Source organism: Palaemon carinicauda, chromosome 8 (genome assembly GCF_036898095.1).
Source record: "Palaemon carinicauda isolate YSFRI2023 chromosome 8, ASM3689809v2, whole genome shotgun sequence".
Lineage (NCBI taxonomy): Eukaryota > Metazoa > Arthropoda > Malacostraca > Decapoda > Palaemonidae > Palaemon > Palaemon carinicauda.
The window spans coordinates 167,501,717-167,520,931 of record NC_090732.1 but is presented as its reverse complement, the minus strand read 5'-3'; the positions used below and the strand labels follow the sequence as shown (position 1 = coordinate 167,520,931).

The following is a 19,215-nucleotide window of genomic DNA, read 5'->3' as shown; positions in this document are numbered from 1 at the left end:
GGGCTAAAGGTTGATTTTGTAGGTGCTGATGACCCTTTTGGAAGATTTGATAAGCCCAAAATTAAACAGGAGAAGCAGTCCCCAGATGAAAATAGAAATAAAGAAAAGCATACTTGGGAGGAAAGTAGAGCTAATTTTTCTAAGGGACATGCCAAAAAATATGACAAAAGACCAGATTGGCAAAACGGTATCAAACAGGAAAGGTATTCAATGGAGGAAAGCCAAAGAGGATGCAAAAGAAAGGATGAGGAAGATGAGGCTGATAGTAAAAATAGATTTAAAAGTAGGAAGCATGAGAGTGAAGATAATGCTAGGTTTAGGCAACCTGGAAGTAGCTTCACAAAAAGAAACAGAGCGTGTGATTTTTGGGACACTTCAGAAAGAAGAGATATGAGCAAGGAAGGGGAGTGCAATGGGAAGAAGAGAAATGATGATGATGATGATGAAGGTAGTGTCAGGCATAGAAGTAATGATGGGAGACATAAAGAAAAGAGGAGTGGCAGTAGGGACAGAAGTGGTGAAAGCCAAAGAAGAGGAAGGAGCAGGGAGAGACACAGAAGTCGAGAAAGAGATGGAAGTAGGAGTAGAGATAGAGAGAGGAGCAGGTGAAAGAAGACTTTGCTGGTGGAGGAGTTGCTTTCGCGTTGAAATGTATATATCTAATTGATTGTATTGTATTATGAAATATATGGCTTTATTTCTTAATGTTGTATTGTAATGGAGAGACATGAATGAGAATGTAAATGAGAAGAGCCTGGACGGAAGTTGGGTGATAGAAATAAACAATTTTTGGGGGTAATCAAATTCAGTGATATATAAATGTATATAATTGGTTTGTTCTTTGGGACTTTTAAGACTGCACAAGTACTTTTTCAGTTTATTATAGTTAGCTTTTAGATATATTTTCATCTTATAACCCATTTATAAATTCATATGTAGTCATATAAATGTATATGCTTGTATATATGGGTACATATAGTGCTTAATGGCTCTTGGTCCCAGTGTTAAAGCCCCAGTACAGTTAAACTGAGGGGCCCCTTTGTAAAGGGAGAACTAAGAGTTTGAGACAAAGTTGCTCTCTTCAAGTTATGAATAAATTGAGTGAATTGAAATACAAATACTCATTTTTTTCTTTTGTTAACTTTGTACACATTTAGACCTAGAAATATAGATATACATTAATTTCAAAATATAGAAAATTTAATCATTGCATAATTTTTGTAGCCGTTATATTTAAGTACTGAATTCTTCAATAATTTCAGTTTGTTTATATAATTTGATTATACAAAACTATTTGCAATCCTTTCATATTTTTTAACATCATGAGAGAGTAAATATATGAATATAAATAGCACCGTAGTAGAAAATCTAAGATGCTTACATTACTTCTACTGTAGTTTGTCCAGAAATACAACCTAAAAATGTTACAGGTATATGTTTTGGCACAAATCAATTTACTCAGAAAATTTAACTGTTGCTATAAGTTGAAAGTTGCATAAAAATCTATATCTTCTATTTTTTTTTGTAGCTGGTAGCACCATACTTCTCTCAAGTATGGTTTATCATCTACTTACATCCATTACTTATCATCTGAAAACTCTTATTCTTGTTATTGGTCATTCTGGCATATTAAGTACCTGCTTACACTCACGGGGAGAGAAAAAGAACCATTTTGAACTACTACAGTTTTAATTGTAACACTACTGCTACACCCCATAATTTCTCAGTTTTTTTCCCCCATGGTGAATATCAAAACTTAGAAATGTAGATTTCTAAATGATACATAAGCTATTCATCATTTCATCATCATCAGCTCCTCCTGCGCCTATTGACGTAAAGGGCCTTGGTTAAGTTTCGCCAGTCGTCTCTATCTTTATCTATCTAAAGATAAAGATTCATCTTTTATTGCAGCATTCTTAGTTATTGTTGCCAGGATATTTTCAAAGCTTGGTACTGACGGTTTTTTCAATATATAGCAGAACCTAGTTACAGTATTCTTGCACATGTTATTTATTATGAACTTAATTTCTTGTTAGTTAACTGTACTAATATTTTACATGTATTTACAGTGGAAATTGTATGCTGTAACATACTTATTTGCCATTGTTCTAATTTATTTTATGATTCTGCATATATTGGTGTATTCCTGTGCAGTTGTGTATGAGACAAACCGTATACTCATGCATTATTGGTAATAAGATGACCAGTCAGCTGAAAGATAGTGGGGTATGAAAGGCTTTTAGTTGTTCTGCAGGATGAACATGTCTGCTATTAGGAGTATACTCTACTTGGTATTTCCTTACCTTTTGTCTTGTCTTAACTGTTCTAGTGATATAAAATAATTTTCATGACTGGTGCTAGTGATCAACTTCAAATTCCCATTTTTTCTTTAATAAAGTGAGTGCATATACAAGCCTTCTCAGTTTGTTTTTGATAGCAGTATAAGTTTGCATGGTGTATTGAAGCATATTTGACCTGCAGTTAACGCTTTGTTGGGCAGGCGTGTTCTTACAGTTGGTTTTAGGTATGGTACAGTATACTCATTCTTGTGGTAGAGACAAATGTACAAGTCTACCAAATACTGAGACTTCAGACAACTGCAGAGTCATAAATTGGACTTTAGGAAACCATATAAATATATGTGATGTAAGCATTAACTCCTGACACTCATCAGGTAACTATAATAGCAGCAAGAGCCCTTCAAAATCTGTAAAGTAATGGTTATATGAAAACTAAGGAAAGTGAAATCTCCAGAAAAAATTACATTTGTTTAGTAGAAGCACTTTATGTAAGAATATTCTGTACATCCTCAATGGCACTATGAATAAAACATTTTTTGGGATAAGTGTCATACATTTGAAATCTGGGTTTTTAGTTTCATGAGCATTGAATTTAAAAAGTCTTAAAGGTATAAAAAGATTTGATTATGAAATAGAAAAATTATCGATGAAATAAACTTATAGTACTGTACACATAATGGTCTTAATTGACTTTCTTACTTCCTCCTCCTCATCATCATCATCTCCTACATCTATTGATGCAAAGGGCCTTGGTTAGATTTTGCTAGTCTCTATCTTGAACTTTTAATTCAATGCTTCTCCATTCACCATCTCCTACTTCATGCTTCACAGTCCTCAGCCATGTAGGCCTGGGTCTTCCAACTTTTCTTACAACAGATTTTTATAATCGATGAATCAACATAAGGGAAATTCACATATTTATGGTCAAGGAAAAAAATTTCAGTATTAGTTTCCACCCTTAACCTTATAATAATGATTAAGTTCCCCCATCATTGAATACCAAGATTCCTGGAACATTTCTGTAATTTGCATGATAAATGTAGTATTTTAACAAGATAAAATATTCTCTCTCTGTTAAACAGCCAACCTGTTGAATATCAAGCTACTTAGAGATAGCAACAAATAAAAATTATAATACAAAAAGCTGTGAGTCCAAGTTTATATACTGTAAATATAAATTTGTAGTGAATTTATGTATGCTAAATGATATGGCATCAAGAAACTACAGTATTTCAATTGTAAAATTACTTTATTAAACTCTTCCTCATATACATTTTTGAGGTGGTGTTAACATCCAGTTTATGGATGTCATTTTTTGATAATTTAGATGATGCTGGGGGTGGAGGAGGAGGAGGGGGCGGTGGTCCCAAAGCAGCGTGGGATGATTTAATTGAAGAGGGAGAAGGAACAGAATTTGGCACATTGGGTGATATTGCTGAGGTAGCAGCAGGAACAGAATTTGGCACATTGGGTGATATTTGACTGTTCTGAACTAAACATTTATTTTGTTCGTCAGAAGGATTATTATTCAAAATTGCTTTCTTTTCAGTTGTAGAGCACTGAGTAGATAACATCCGACACAGTTCACTTGCTTTGGATACTGATAGCACTTCTTTAGGCGTTTGAGGAAGCATAAACTCCTTAGGGATGATATTTCTATTTACAGAACCTCCATATATACAAACTGGGGGACAAAATTCATATCCAAGTTTAGCATAAAATTTTTGCTGGTCATGCGTTGAAAGATATGCCATGGTGAATCCACATGCTTTAGAAAATTCTTCGGTTTTTGTCATTAAGATCCGACCATACCCTTTTCCTCGCAAGTCGTTCCTGATGATTACGGACTCTATCCAGGCAGCATTTTCCTCTCTTGGTAGGACATTAACTTTAGCATGTCCTACCACTTCTTCCTTTTTGGAATTTTTACCTCTGAGTAGAACAAGAGAAGTTGGAAATTGATCGCAGGAAGATCGTAAGCTTCTCAACCTGTTGAAAAATATTGAGTATTACTGTGATATACATAATGAAGTATGAAAGTAAGAAAAAAGTTTGCATTATGCAATTTTGAGAAAAGAACTTAGATATTTCCCTTTAACTTGGAAATAGGATTAAATATAGTGAAATCAAATACAGTGTAGCAGCAGTTTTATTCACAGATTTTTAATGCATTAAATGATATGATTTTATATAAAACGAAAAATTTAAATTACAGTTTTTGCTTTCAGACAATTTTGTATCAGATTTATTTGATTAAATATTACTGTACATTATTGTGGCATATATTAGATTTAGTTGGATATCTATTATGGACTAGCCTTTAATACAAATCTCTGTATGAGAAGTAATTTTTTTTCCTATTTATATACAGGTACAAACCTTTTGTTCTTTAGGAAATATCTTCTGCAAAGCTGGAAGGGCCCTTGAATTAGTTAACGAGGTACTTAATGACAAGTGGGGCTTGTCAAAGACTACCCACTTTTATCTTCGACCATAACGAGTAGGAATTTAATGTTGCCTCATATCTAAGGGCTTTTATTCTTCTCTTTTCTTGCAGAGAGTGGAAGATTTTGGATTTGACTTGTGATAAAGGTCAGTCAATATCATGAATGCGGGAGAAAGGGTGGTCTCAGCAACCGGTTTATGGCAAGACAGAACCATTGAAACAAGTAAACTCACTCTCCACTTCTTGTAGGAGGTATGCTGGTTTGGAGTTATTCCCATGTACCAAGGTAGATTGTGGCAGGCTTATGCTTTGAGGAGGAAAAAGGCTAAGTCTTTCCAGCGTCATCCTTAGCAACAACCAAGATAATGCCGAAAAAAACTTTTATAGCTCTTTTCCCTCCTCATTGAGTTAACCTGCTGGGAGTGGGGAGAAATTGGATCTGTATTGGCAAGTTTTTCAGGTTTTGGTGGCATGTGGAATTCTCCCAATGATCACCACCCCTTCTGCTGCTGTGCAGACAGCTGACAACAATTGCAGTTGCTGATCAAGCTACCCTGGCACCCAGGCAGGACAGAGGTCCACATGCCCATGCAGTCCTGTCGGTTATGTTCTAGAGGAGCACTGGTGTCCTCCTTTACTTTTTCCTACCAGGATGGGGGACTGATGCTCCCTTCTCCACCTGGTATACTACTGTATCCTGAATTAAGAGAATTGCGCCTTGTGGTTGCAAGCAAGCAGCTGACAGCCACAATCTGGTGGTTGAGTGGACTAGGCCGACTCTACACCTCGATCAACGGGGGAAGAGTATGTGGTATTTCTTGTTTCCCTTGATGGATACTAGAGATCTTCCTCCCTCTCATGAATGCCAACCTAGTTTGTCATCAGCCCACAATTATGTTGCAGGTTCAGTTCTCAAGGTTACAATGCTCGTTTTCATGGGTGGGCGTGGGGTGAGTATATCTGGAGCAGCCTGCTGAACCCTATAACCCTGCAAGGTATAAGGGTACTCTGCATTCTCTTGCCCAGCAGGCCAATACCAACAGAAACAGAGAACCCAGAGTCAAAGTGTTCCTTTATGGAATCTTATGCACTCGTTCATAAGTGCAATGAACTATGAACTAGGTGAGGCAACCATGGCACCAACTTCAGGTAGGACCTTGGTCTCTGATCAGCATTTTGGTGCACCTCAAGGGTCGAGGCTTTCTCTGGAGCAACCACGGTAGGATTTGGTTAATTTGGCCCTGGATTAAATTGACGATCAGCTCTGTTGATCTGAGAACTCACTCATTTACATTCAGTCAAACAAGATCCTGTCTACCACACTCTTGAGGCAGTAAAGATTCCATGTGCCAGATTCTAACATATCATCACTTCAGTTTGACTTCAGTGTCTATAAGGAGTAGGTTGCTCCCCTTAGAGAGACTCAAGTCAGAAGGTATGCCCTTTGTAGCCTACTGAGTCGGCGGCAATGAAGGTTTCTGCTATGACCTACCATGCACTCTTGTGGCTTGACCAGTAATCAGTAGATGTGACGTATTTCTCAAAGACAACGGGGCTATAAACTCGTTGAGTCTTTGGAAAAGAACAGGAGTCTCATGCTGTCTAGTGGGAAGGCCGTGAGCTTTTTGGCACACCAGGCAGGGAACTAGTTGACTAATTGGGTTTTGAAGAGGAGGGATGCCCGGGTATCCTGATTCTTAAAGCAAGCTGGTCCAGAAACAGCTCTAATGCTGAAAAACAAATTGGTGTGAGCAGCCACATCTCTCCTTTGGCTGACCCCTGATCCATTACACATTCTCTTTCAAGATTTCTGGGGTTCTTTGAGGGTGTCTGCAGCCATGCCTGCAGGTAAAGAGGGTTGCTGCACCCTTCCCTAGACTTCAGTTAGGATTACCTGTGACGTCTTCCACTCGAAGGGATTTTATGCATACATAGCCTTTTTGAGAACCCTAATTTGGATGGGAGGTAGGAGGAGGATGCTGAAGTCAGCATTTTCTCTCTCCAGCTGCTACAAATCTTAAGTAGTGAGTGCCCTTTGAGACCAAGGGGTCCCCAATCTTGCAAACCAATACAGTAGTGTTCACGAACAATCATCCAACATCACCTAAAGCCCTGACATTGCAGGCAGAGGTGAAAGGGATGTTGGAGAATAATCCGGTCAAGGTCGTTAGAGACAGCTCTCCAGGTTTCTAGAGTCACTTCCTGTTGGAGAAGTGAATTAGGAGCTGTTGACTGATCTGTCTGTATAGATTGCCTTACCTTATGTAAGGCACGGGCTCTTGCCGCTGGGCAGCCCATAAAATAGACTGATCAATTGACTTCACTACTCGGGACTAGTTTGTTCAACAAACAAAATTCAGGATGGAAATATGGTCGGTAGTACTGAGTTTCATCAGAAAAGGAGATTCATGCTTTCAGTGGCTCTTAAGGATTCATACCTCCAAGTACTGTACCCATTCATCAGTCCTCTTGAAAGTACTGTGTACCAGTTCAAGACATTGTGTTTTAGGTTGTTTACTGCTCCCCAGGTGTTTACTTGGGTGTTTATACTGGTGGCAACTTGGCCCCACTTGTATTGGATACTTCTATTGATGATGTTAGATTGATCTGTATCAAGGCAGACCACAGGCTCTAATGCGTTTGCAGCCCGTAAAAGGAGCAAATCTCTGGATCATAATTGTAGAAGGCTACAAGTGCTGGATCGGCACAGAAACACAGTACGGACAAAATGATGATGATGAGATGAAGCAGCAATGATGACCAGATGAGGGAGTGTGAAGCAGGAGTTAGGGACTCTGATAGGCAGGAATCACCGTCAACCCATGCCCGTTCCTTCTCGGTCCTGGAGAAATTACTTTTTTCTTATAGAAGGCCGAACCGAACGACGTCCAATTAAGGAGTTCTATGGATGTATCTTGATGATTAGTTGATCTGGACACAAAGAGGCAGTTTCTAAAAATCGAGCTTGTCTTCTTGCCTTTGGTTAGAATCATGATAAATTGAGAGAAGTCTAATCTCACACTCGTGCACAGGTGTACAGTAAATATCTGGGCATGGTGATAGACATGGCAGCACTTGATAATTTTTGTCCAAGACAGTACTTCCAGCTCATGCTGGCAGAATCTTCTCGACCACCTTTCCTTGAAGATGCTCCGCATGGGTATCTCCAATAGAGATATAGGCAAGTTGCACGGTCACTCTTATGTAATAACCCAGACCGGGGGTTGGAAGGTCTCTTAGTTTTGTGGCCAGAACCCAGAACCAATGCACTTAGGACCTCCATGCCCTCTTTACACGAAGCGCGTCGAGTGATAATTAAGAGGAGGTTACTTTTCATCCATACCCTCGTATCTCTGCCCATATACAGTAGCTATTTAACTTCTTCAACTTTAATTTGCTCTAGTTTTCACCTCTCCTGGAAATCCTTGGGACGAGCCTTATGAAAATCTTAAAATATGTCTGAAGTCTCTCTAAAACTAATCTATAATAACAATAATATTAATGCAAAGTGTATTGGAATGGGTCAATGCAAATTCTTTATTCAGCCTTGGCCCCCTAGAAACAAGAAAAAGGAAAATATACAACCAAAGGCTAACCCAAAAGGCACTAATAGTCATACCTAGAGGTCAATATGAAACTGGGAGTACTAAGGAAATTACAAAACTTAGCCATGCAGGGAGAGAACCAATCACCAAACCGTGGGATGTGTTAGCCAAGCAGATGTTACAAGGCATGGCTGTTAAGAGAGGATCTACATCAGATCAGTACTATAATTATTACTTTCAGAAAATAGGAAGTACACTACACAGGGTGAGAGGCAAAAAGACGTAATCTTTTCAAGACAGAAGCAGCAGCCATATTAAATAAAGCCGAATTTATTTTCAAACTGGGACAGGTATACAGTAGTATAAAAAAAAGCTTCAATAATTGAGTTGAATATGCTAGTGTGGTATATTTTCCAATACAAAATACCTAATTTTACATGACATTTTTAAGCTGTTGTAAACCAAAACTGTTAAGAGGCTCATCAACATTTTGCACCAAAAAGATCTAATGCTGAAAAGATCATTTTTAATATTTCAATAAAACTTCCTGCAATTCATGTACTGCACTATTCATTCTTAAATGAAAAGCTTCAGCTAAAATGAAATAAATTTTTTGACATGATGTATGTAAAACTGTTTGTGCAGTACTACATTAGAGTAAATATTATACATGGATTTGGAATAAGAAGAATTAAGAATGAGGAATTTTTGGAGAGAAAAGGAAATGGTAAAAAAGAGGGCTTGTCATGTAAAGAGAACAATGGATACATCAGTGAAAAAAAAAAAAAGTTTAATTCAGCCTTGTTGGGAGAAACTACTGGGTGCAAAAGGTAGAAAAAGTAATGAAACTGAATACCATTAATATCTAGGAAGAAAACAACATGAGGTGAGTTTAGTTACCTTAATCCTGTACTTCGAGGCCACTCTGCATTGAGGATTTCCATACACGCATCAGCATACTGAGGATGTCTATGTAATATAACCAAGTCAGTGTCATCATCTTCACCAGGTCCTGTCATTTTTATGGATTACCATTTAACAACCTGAAAATTTAAAAAGGTTTTATAAAATAGACTAAAATTAACAATATTATAAAATTTTTTGTGTCGCTACCTCAGCTCGTCAAAATTGATAATTGCAATAAATATTTTTATGTGTCGCTACCTCAGCTCGTCAAAATTGATAATTGCAATAATTAACTTGGGAGTAGAAGTCTCTAGAAGCTCAAACATCGTCACTAAACACAAAAAAGAAAGGAATGATGGGAGAGCGTGGGTAGTGGTGGTGGGGGGGAGGGGGGCAGTAGCCATAGTAGCAGGCAGTAGTCGGATGTAGAACAGCACCTCGTAGTAACGGGGGATGTTGAGGAAGGAGAAGACTAATTGGTAAAGGACCTCTGATAGTGGTTTTAACACGCCCCAGTTACTATACCAACACCCTATAAGGGTGAGCGAGCTGGGTATATTCCTGGCATTCCTTGCAACTTTTTTCTCTGGTATAATTAGCGGTATTTATACCTTAGAAATGGTGCTAAAAGGAGCATTTCACGGAGCGACACAGGTCGAGCCCAGAAAAGAACTATACAGTGAACCCTCGCTACTTCGCGGTTCGACCATCGCGGATTCACCACTTCGCGGATTTTTTCCATAATCCATAACCCATATATATACAGTAACATATATATATATATATATATATATATATATATATATATATATATATATATATATATATGTATGCATGTATTTATGTATATATGTATGTATGTATATATGTAGATATGTATATGTGTATACATATAAATATATATACTGTATATATATACACACACACATATATATATATATATATATATATATATATATATATATATATATATATATATATATATATATATCTAAAGTAGGAAGATGTGATGTAGTTCTAAGAGAATAGTATGGGAAATATGTCTGGGTAATAAGCAAAACTCTACCTCCAGTTTGTTTCTTCATTATGATCAGAGATAAATGTAAACAAAACATTGTTTGCCATTTTTTAACGTGCTTTTTAGCATGTTTAGGAAACGCATGATATAAAATTGCCTTTAATATTTGTGCCTGTTTTAGTTTAGGGTACTGTAGTACATGCATTAAGTGTTCTGTACATTAAAGGGTAGTTTGTTAACAGTACTACGTACAAGGGAAGGTTTTAAAAGTCTGAATATACATGTTGAATAAATAGGTAAATATGGTGTCACTACTTCGCGGATTTTCACCTATCGCGGCCGCGTCTGGAACCTATCTACCGCGATAAACGAGGGTTCACTGTACAGTATTTAGCCAAGAATAATTCAAATGAAATGATGAGTATGTGAAGTTACTGGTGTATATATACCTGTAGAGTGTTGACAATAAGATATTTTGTAAACATATTTTTTTTTAGGTATTGATGGGAATCAAAAGGGTGATTGGTGGAAGTAAGCTAAAGTATATAAAAGAAGATTCCTTTCCAAGGTGTTTTTCATTACCCATTTTAAAGGCTGACAGAGTCTCTCTCTCTCTCTCCAGGTAACTATACAAAACTGGTAGCAATAATGAATGTTTTTCCTAATCTGGGAAGCATGGCTTATCTAATACTTTTACATCGTTACCAATACAGTACTGACAGATAATTTGCACATAAATGATCATCCTTTTGTTCAATATAAAGGTTTATATACAATCTATCCTCCAGTTTCAACTACCAGGGCTTTCCAGGTGTGTACCTATAATTTTTAGACAGAGGGTAAGTATTTCTACATCAGTTATAGTGTTACCTTAATTAAAACTACCCTAACTTAACCTTGGGGTAATATTCTATGCGGTCATGGCTGGGCGGCTAACCTTTTCATGGAAAGGGTAATACAGTTCTATGATTGACTGGCATAACAAAGCTATGCTCTAATTTTAATCCTTTATTAATCAATATATTCTACCAAAATTTTTCAACATGTCTATAAAATCTATAATCGCATACCCTTTTCAGTTCCTTGCAGTAGAATAAATACTCTGTAGTCTATTATCCTCTCCCATTAAGCACTGGTTTTATAACTCATCACTTTATTTAACCCACACTTTAAACAATTAGTTTTTATGAGTCGCATCCTTGTCGAAGAACATTTAAGATAATAATATGACATAATTTTTTTCTGAAAATTCTGCTGTAGTTTAATCTTAGCTAGATCTAATTTCTAAAATAGGCCTAACCTGGCTAGATCTAATCTGTAAATAGGCCTAACCTCCTAAAAGCTTTATCTTAAGCATCATGTACTTATGTTATTTTCCTAATACCATTGATTAGCTTCCATAAAACGTGATAGTTCATTCATAGTTCTACATATATCTTTTACTGTGCAGCTTTATCGTGACTGGCTGCTTGGTTCGCACCAGTAATTGTTCAGCTGTTCTGATTCTATAATTTTGTAGGAGAATAAGTGTCAAATGCCACTTATTGCGTTGTCTCACTGACCTCTAAACGTAAGTATCTGCAAACCAATTTACTGATGGCTGAAGTTGATGATGTAAATCTTCCAATAAAGTATTGGCATAGAGATTCTCTCTTCACATACAAAATAAGACATGATTATTTAATAAAAATCTTAATTATCACCAAAACAGTTTAGTGACAAAAAAAGATGTTAAAAAAAAGACAGCGTCAAATTGGCGATATCAAAAGGGCCAGTGACAAATAACTATTTTCCTGTGAAAAACTCAAGTTTACATTTTGAACTCATTAAATCTTTAAAAATTCTTTATGCAAACATACTCTAGATGTTTTGTGATTCCCAATTTTATCCAGCATATATGGTTTGTTTCACAAAGCCTTTTTCGTGTGTAAGAAATGCATAAGGGATGTATGGGAATTTTAAAGTTTTTCTATGTGGAATCAAGACATCAAGTACTGTAATTCCTTCCACTGTTTGAATGACTCCCCTGCCCCAAAATTTTTTTTTCTGCTAATTAGTGAAAATTCACATTTTCTTGACCTTAGTACAGCCATAAGCCAAACAAACAAAACTTATGGTAAGGAACATGTTAAGCTGTGCAATGGTAAAGGGAAGGTAGGATTGACTCTTTCGTCGGGTGGCGCATAATGTGTAACATTAAGTTGGTGAGAATTTATATTTTCTGTGATTTATGGCACTCTGTCAGGTAAGGGCCAGTCACACCAGCATAAGGTCGGTTAGGTTAGGTTAGGCCTTTTTCTGTAATTTGTGAAAATTCCTGTTAGGTTAGGTGAAGGTAAGGTAAGGACCAATGAACTAGGTTGCATTAAATCGGATTAGTTAAAACGGACCACGGTAATAATCCATTCTGAATACTTGCATTCTATACCTATTTGCTGGATTGTTCTCAACGACACATGCACTATTTTTTTAACATGCTGTGGTATTGTTTATGCTTATTTCCTCTTTCTGACTAATGTAATACATTCAAATTTGGATTACCCCACCCAAAATCCTAAGTCTCTCTCTCTCTCTCTCTCTCTCTCTCTCTCTCTCTCTCTCTCTCTCTCTCTCTCTCTCTCTCTCTCTCTCTATATATATATATATATATATATATATATATATATATATATATATATATATATATATATATATATATATATATATATATATATATAAACGGGGAAGGTGAAAAACGAGTTATTTCACTGACATTAACGAGAAATGAAAATAAAATTAAAAATATATATGGTTTATGAATCTGGGGACAAATTAGAGTATTATCCCTTGATTAATATTCAATTAATAATATTTCCAAGTGATTAAAGTATGATTTTCGTATTTACCATACTTATAAATCATAGTAACACAATATAATATATAATATTTTTATAGGTTATCACTAGTAAGCAGAAAGTACCATAAATTAGATGATGGTTGATTGATTGATTTAAGGTTTTCTGGGAGAATCTTTATAGGCTCTTGACAACATCATCTTACTTAGTCTCATATAAAATTAATTCCTCCATGGATAGATTTCTTATTTCCTTGGCATTATAATAATCTTACTTACTCAGAAAGTAAATCCTTAAGAAGGAGTTCATCCGTCCAGGCTATATTTAGGCTAGACATTCTGGTCCAAAACAACCCCGTTCTACAGCCGGGCAAAATAGGATACTATTAGGAATACTGTAATACTTGGTAAGCAAATGGGTACAGTTAAAGTTGCAAAACTTTTTTAATATCCTACAAGACAATAAACCTTCTCTTACTATTAGTATAGTTCATTATTTGCATAAAATTCTACTTAGCGAGGTTACAGTCATTGTTTACATCGGGTAGATCAGAGTCACATAATAGATAATAATATGATAATTAATCACAGACTACTAAAAGTTGATATTTATGGTTTAGAATAATTATAATTTATGTAAAATATTGGAATAAATTTATATTTGAAGTATAATATATCATAGCAAGATATCACATGAGTAAGAAGAATTTAATTCAAGCCGGAGATATTGAGTTGCCCCATACAACAGCTGGACTGATGAGCGTCTGTGACGTTCTTGCCATTCCTGATAGTTTTTTTATTCTTTTTCGGTGACGAGCACAGAAATTAAAAGCTATCTTTTCCAGAGTTTGAAGAAAAAGACAAGATAAAAGAAATATATAAGATTAGAGAAGCCCAGCTGAGGAAAATCTTCGACTCTGAACCTGAAACTGGTCGTGTCTCGCCCGTCTCCTGACTTTTGTTATGAAGATAGTGCACAAACAGTTAGAAAATTCCTTTTTTTCTGAAGGAAATAGTGAAAATAAAAGTGTACTACAACAGATGTGGATGAAAAGAGAAAAACTAGTGAAAATAAGGAAAAACTAAGAGAGACAGAGGCGCCGTTGCAAAGGCGAAGCCTCAACTTATGAATCTGATGTGAATGACGTTTGTGTCAAGACGCATAATGGAGATGGAATAACTTCTAAAAGATCAAGTGTCCCTGGAAACGTTAGAGCACCGTCAGTATGGATTCAGGAATCGACTCTACCGAGAGCAGTAGCAACGGCAGCTTGGAAGAAAGTGCTGGTGTTGTCGGAGAGGTGATGGAAGAGGCCCAACCAGAAGATCCACCTTCAGTGGAGCAAATTGCACCAGCAAATTCGCCCAATTTATCACCACAGCACCAATTGGTGAGCGTTCCACCCGTTCCATCCGAACTGAAGAGTCTAGCTGCAGCGGCTGCATCCAGCCTATCGTCCACTATTAAGAGTTTGTCTGAGACGGCTGATAATGTCTCTCCGTCCCACTCCAGCGACAAACGGGGGACCAGCAATAATAATGTTAACGACGTACCACGCAGCATAACCTTTTTTAAGATGGTAAGAGCGGTTAACTTTTATTATGGCTATGTGCTTACAATAAAATTGCTTTTTAAGGGTAGGCTAGCTTAAACAGTTATAAACTACAAAGGATTAGTTCTACCGAATAGCTCTATTCTATGTGATAATATTGCATCTTTGAACTTGAAAAACTAAGTAGCCTATGGACTTTGTATTTAAACACTTAGAGATCTAATACGAAGTAGTCCATAAAACTCATGAAGTATAAGCATCACACACACCCCTCTATCTTTGGTATATATTTACCTGTGCACTGTTCGTCGAAGCCGTGTTAAATGTAATTTGTTCTTATGCGACATACAAACCACCATCCTTTAATTAGGCAGATTACTTCCTCACGAGCTGTAATCTGTCATTTGAATTATAACGAGCAGTTATCCGACTGGAAAGAGTACGGGGCCAGAAGCCCTGGCCCCTACCAGTCGGCTCTTACAGTGTATGGTCGTTGGAAATAGTGGGATGGAAACAAATTTGTGTTTGCCAAGGGAAGGGCGAACGCTTCAACCGGTTCATTGTGAAGCTGGCGTAGCCTTTGTAGTTTGTTGGGACAAGGTTTGGATCGCCAGAAAATAAAGAGTATAAAACATCAGAAATCGGCTGTTTTATTTTTTTCAGAGGAATTATAACCAAAAGAAATATTAATGAATTCACTAGTTTTGTAAATGCTTGTCCCAACAATCTACATACTATGACCACTCAGCACATGATTGTCGGAAACATGCGAGAACAGCCAACAAGAAACGTGTTGGAACACCAAAAAACCCTAGTTTTGTGCTTGCCATTTATACGATATCAAATAACTGAAATTTTTCTTGTTTGTCCCAACGTTCTACTTACTAGGAACACTGTTTATGAACACGTTGGAAACCTCCCTTCCCGACAGACACAGGTGGGAGCCTGGGACTTTGGCTATGCAAAAACCAACCTAACCTAACCTAGTAGTTCCCAGGTCACAACGCCTAGCAAAATTTGTAAAAGGTAACAGAACCTAACATACCCACCTAACCTAACCTATTAGTACCTAGGTCACAACCCCTAGCCGAGGGTAGGTATCCCCTTCACAGGTCGTAACCACTAGCAAAATTTGTAAAAGGCAACAGAACATAAACCCACCTAACCTAACCTATTAGTTCCCAGGTCACAGCCCCTAGCTGTTGGCAAGTCCCTGGACCCTCTTCACAGGTCACAATCCCTCGCAAAATTTGTAAAAGGCACCAGAACCTAACAAAATCACCTAACCTAACCTAACCTATTAGTTCCCAGGTCACAAGCCCTGGCTGGGGCCAAGCCCCCAGACCCCTTTCCAGGTCACAAACTAAAACGAAATGAAAAAATAAAAAATCTCTCCTACACAATAAAAGCAATGGGCAGCACTCTAAATTATATCTTAACTAAACTGTAATAAAGATGTTACTCAGGATTACCTTTATGTGAATATTTTATGACAATTGCTCCTCCAATTATACACGATTGTCCTCAAAGCATCAAGCTGATCGATACGAGTAATAAATTCAACCACATAGATCAAAGAAAAACTATAGGACATACGTCTGTCCATCACGCCAGTTACCGTTAGAAAGGCCGACTTCGGAGGCTCGGTTAGGTCAATCTTGAGTCGTGGCTGGGTGTTAAAAAGTTGAAATTATGCGGCCAACAAAAGCAGGCCTACAAGCGCATGGAAAAGAAAGTTTAGTTTGGGTTGGCTAATTGATACTGGCTTAGTAATCCTAAACATCTTGACTAGATATTGCCTATCCTAACCTTTGGTTGTATATATAACAAATTAGTGGTTCGGCATAATTCCATGACGTGTGTCAACGAACTATGATTTTAACAAGGGAATCTGAATGTTGGTTGGTGGGATTAGCGAAAACATAAGTACGAACATCACTAAATTTCCAAGCTTTTGCCACCAGCTGATAGGCGAGCGGAGTGCCGCCCAATGGGTGTTATTTCAGTCAGGCAGGAAGCAGTACTTAGGGGGAAATTTTATGATCGAGTGACTCGGCTGTGGCTTCAGCGACTGATGCATTATAACGCATAATAAATCTACGAAAAAATAGCCAAGTATCATGGTATCATGGTACTCCTGGTTCAGTGAATAATTTTTTAAAAGCTCATTGTGTTATCCCCCAGAGGTTAAAGTGTCCCAAGTGCAATTCTGATCAGAACTTTTTTGTGATTTACTTCATCATAATGTAAGGATTTATTTGTGATTTACTTTATCATAATGTAAGGATTTATTTGTGATTTACTTTATCATAATGTAAGGATTTATTTGTGATTTACTTTATCATAATGTAAGGATTTATTTGTGATTTACTTCATCATAATGTAAGGATTTATTTGTGATTTACTTGGAAAGGGGGTCCTGGGTCATAGGTACATGACCTGGAAGGGGGATTCGTGGGCTTGCCCCCCCGGCTAGGTCTGTGACCTGGGAACTACTAGGTTAGGTTAGGTGGATTTTTTAGGTTCTGTGGACTTACAAATCTCAAAAGTGTTAAATAAGCATGTTTTGTACTATTTTCACTCACTCGAAGTCCCAGGTTACCACTTGTGTCCGTCAGGAAGGGGGATCTATAACAGTAAAACGGCTTATTTGCAGTGAAAACAAAGGTAAAATTCGGTAAAAGCACACTATTTACTGTAGGGAAAGCTGTTTTTCGTATTAGAAATGTTGACTAGCGTTGTTTTAGAATTTTACCGGAACGTGATCTTGTGGCTCACAAGATCACGTTCCGGTAAAGTTATAGAACAACTCTAGACAACATTTCTAATACAAAAAACAGCTTTCCCTACAGTAAATAGTGTGGACCCTCCTGTGTCAGGGACTTGTGTGGTTTAGTCAGATGTGGTTGCCCTCAGTAAGAGAGGTAAGAGCAAGGGCAAAGGAAAAGGTAGGGTAAGTCCATGGTGTGACCCCAATCCCTGTCGGTTCCAATTCTCCCCGCCCCTTCTCCTGTGTCCATTGTCCCGACCCTTTGGCAGTTCTCCCCACCCCTTTTGCGTCCATTGCCCCAACCCTTGTGCCGAAGGGTCCAGGGTCTGTTCCTCCTCCCTTAATGTCAGTGGTTGTGCCTCTGGCCCCCTCTCGTTAAGAGATCGCGGGACCTTGTGAGTGTGCCTTCTCTGTGAAAGTGCACTGCAGTGTTGTTCACATGGTTTCTCCCCCCAGGGTAGTGTTGTCATCGGCAGTCGCTCAGACCTCGACTGTTCTGCTTGCAGAGCCAGGAAGAGGAAGAAGGGGAAGTATTTTTCCTCCTTCCTCCTGCTCCTTCCCTGACTCCGATTTCGATTCTCATCAGCTGAAGAAAAAGTCAAAGAAGGCCAGCAAGGCCAGCCATAGTTGCAGGGAAAGGGCTCACCTTGACACCACGCTCTCTTTTAGGAGGGGTGGACGGTACCCCACGTGTCAAGACCCCTTGGTATCCTGGCCATGTGTCATGGTACCCTGGCGCTGTGACCTGCGTCCCGGCTATCCCGGGGCTGAGTCCTGGTATCCTGTCCCTGTGTCATGGCACCCCAGGAATTTGGCCCGTGTCTCAGCTACCCCGGGGCCATGGCCTGGTTCCTGGCTACCCTGGCCACCCCGGTAACTAGGGCTGGTCGGTACAGGGATGTCCCTTCTTATACACAGTCTGTGCCAAGGCTGATGGATAGAGCTACAACAACCTCCATCTCCCATCCTTTCTGGACATTGGACATTGCCGCCTCCCGTCTTTGTAGACTGGTTCTTAAAAGAGAGGATTGTACCCTTCAACATCATACTATAGCGCATGCACGCCTTAGTAGACGAAAAATGTGAGGCGGTAGGCCTTGCTCCCCTTGTGTTCAGGCATGGAGGCTTGGTTGACCCTCTGTCCTGACCCGTGGCACTAGAGGTATAGTTTCGTGTCAGCAGATCGCATACCAATGGAATATTTTCCCGTTTCTATAGGCTTTCCTGGGCCTTCGTCAGACCGTGACTATGTACCTGGTTCTGTCCAGGAGATGAAACAGTTGTACTTATGGGGAGGAGTCTGCTGCTTCACCCTGTTTTAGTCATTGTAGATAATTTGAGTTGCTTCCAAAATTTCCTCAACCTTATGGTTTTCGGGTAAAGCAATTGGTACGCAGTCTCGATATAGCTAGAAGTAAGGTGGTTCCCTTTAAGAAATCAACCTTTCCATGGAAATTAGCATAGACATCTTTCTGTAAATATTTTATTGGTATTAAAAAGAATATGACTGACTTAGAATTCAGGTCTATTTTTATGGAACATGTTGCCGAACATAGGGAATTGACTGTTGTATATAATGATAGCTCCAGTCTTTGACCTATCTCCACTGAATGATATGTCTTCTGTTGTATCTCTATGATTGGTTGATCCTGATCTCCTGGGAAACGCAGTTGCTTTGGGATTAAGATCGGATGCTCGCATTTTGCCATGATCTTGGGATTGGTTTAAACTGTGATATCAAATTTCAAAACCCAAGCAGAGGTTAGAGTGCTTAGGCATGCTGTTAGACTCGGCAGCAGCGAGAGATTTTTCATCAGACGATCACATCAGCAGGCTCAGGGAGG

At 38.2% G+C, this 19,215-nt stretch overlaps 3 protein-coding genes across 4 annotated transcripts in view; 2 read left to right on the top strand and 1 right to left on the bottom strand.

The window, feature by feature from the left end:
* LOC137646117 (corepressor interacting with RBPJ 1) overlaps nt 1–1,389 on the top strand; it is a 17,019-nt gene extending 15,630 nt beyond the window's left edge. The window contains exon 5 of the mRNA XM_068379319.1: nt 1–1,389. Within this exon, the coding sequence (XP_068235420.1) occupies nt 1–609 (609 nt within the window). The 3' untranslated portion in view covers nt 610–1,389.
* A 1,418-nt stretch (nt 1,390–2,807) lies between these two features.
* Nucleotides 2,808–13,599, bottom strand: Naa80 (N-alpha-acetyltransferase 80). 2 transcript variants are annotated; one of them, XM_068379318.1, is made up of 3 exons: nt 13,527–13,599; nt 9,192–9,334; nt 2,808–4,289 (listed from the first exon to the last, which is right to left on the bottom strand). In XM_068379318.1, the coding sequence occupies exons 2-3, from the start codon at nt 9,308–9,310 to the stop codon at nt 3,545–3,547; spliced, it is 864 nt and encodes a 287-aa protein (XP_068235419.1). In that variant the 5' UTR covers nt 9,311–9,334; nt 13,527–13,599; the 3' UTR covers nt 2,808–3,544. The 2 variants fall into 2 exon arrangements, with proteins under 2 accessions (XP_068235419.1, XP_068235418.1); XM_068379317.1 differs by lacking the exon at nt 13,527–13,599 and adding an exon at nt 13,328–13,478.
* A 185-nt stretch (nt 13,600–13,784) lies between these two features.
* LOC137646115 (ankyrin repeat domain-containing protein 54-like) overlaps nt 13,785–19,215 on the top strand; it is a 69,588-nt gene continuing 64,157 nt past the window's right edge. The window contains exon 1 of the mRNA XM_068379316.1: nt 13,785–14,628. Within this exon, the coding sequence (XP_068235417.1) occupies nt 14,275–14,628 (354 nt within the window). The 5' untranslated portion in view covers nt 13,785–14,274. The remainder of the gene's footprint in view (nt 14,629–19,215) is intronic.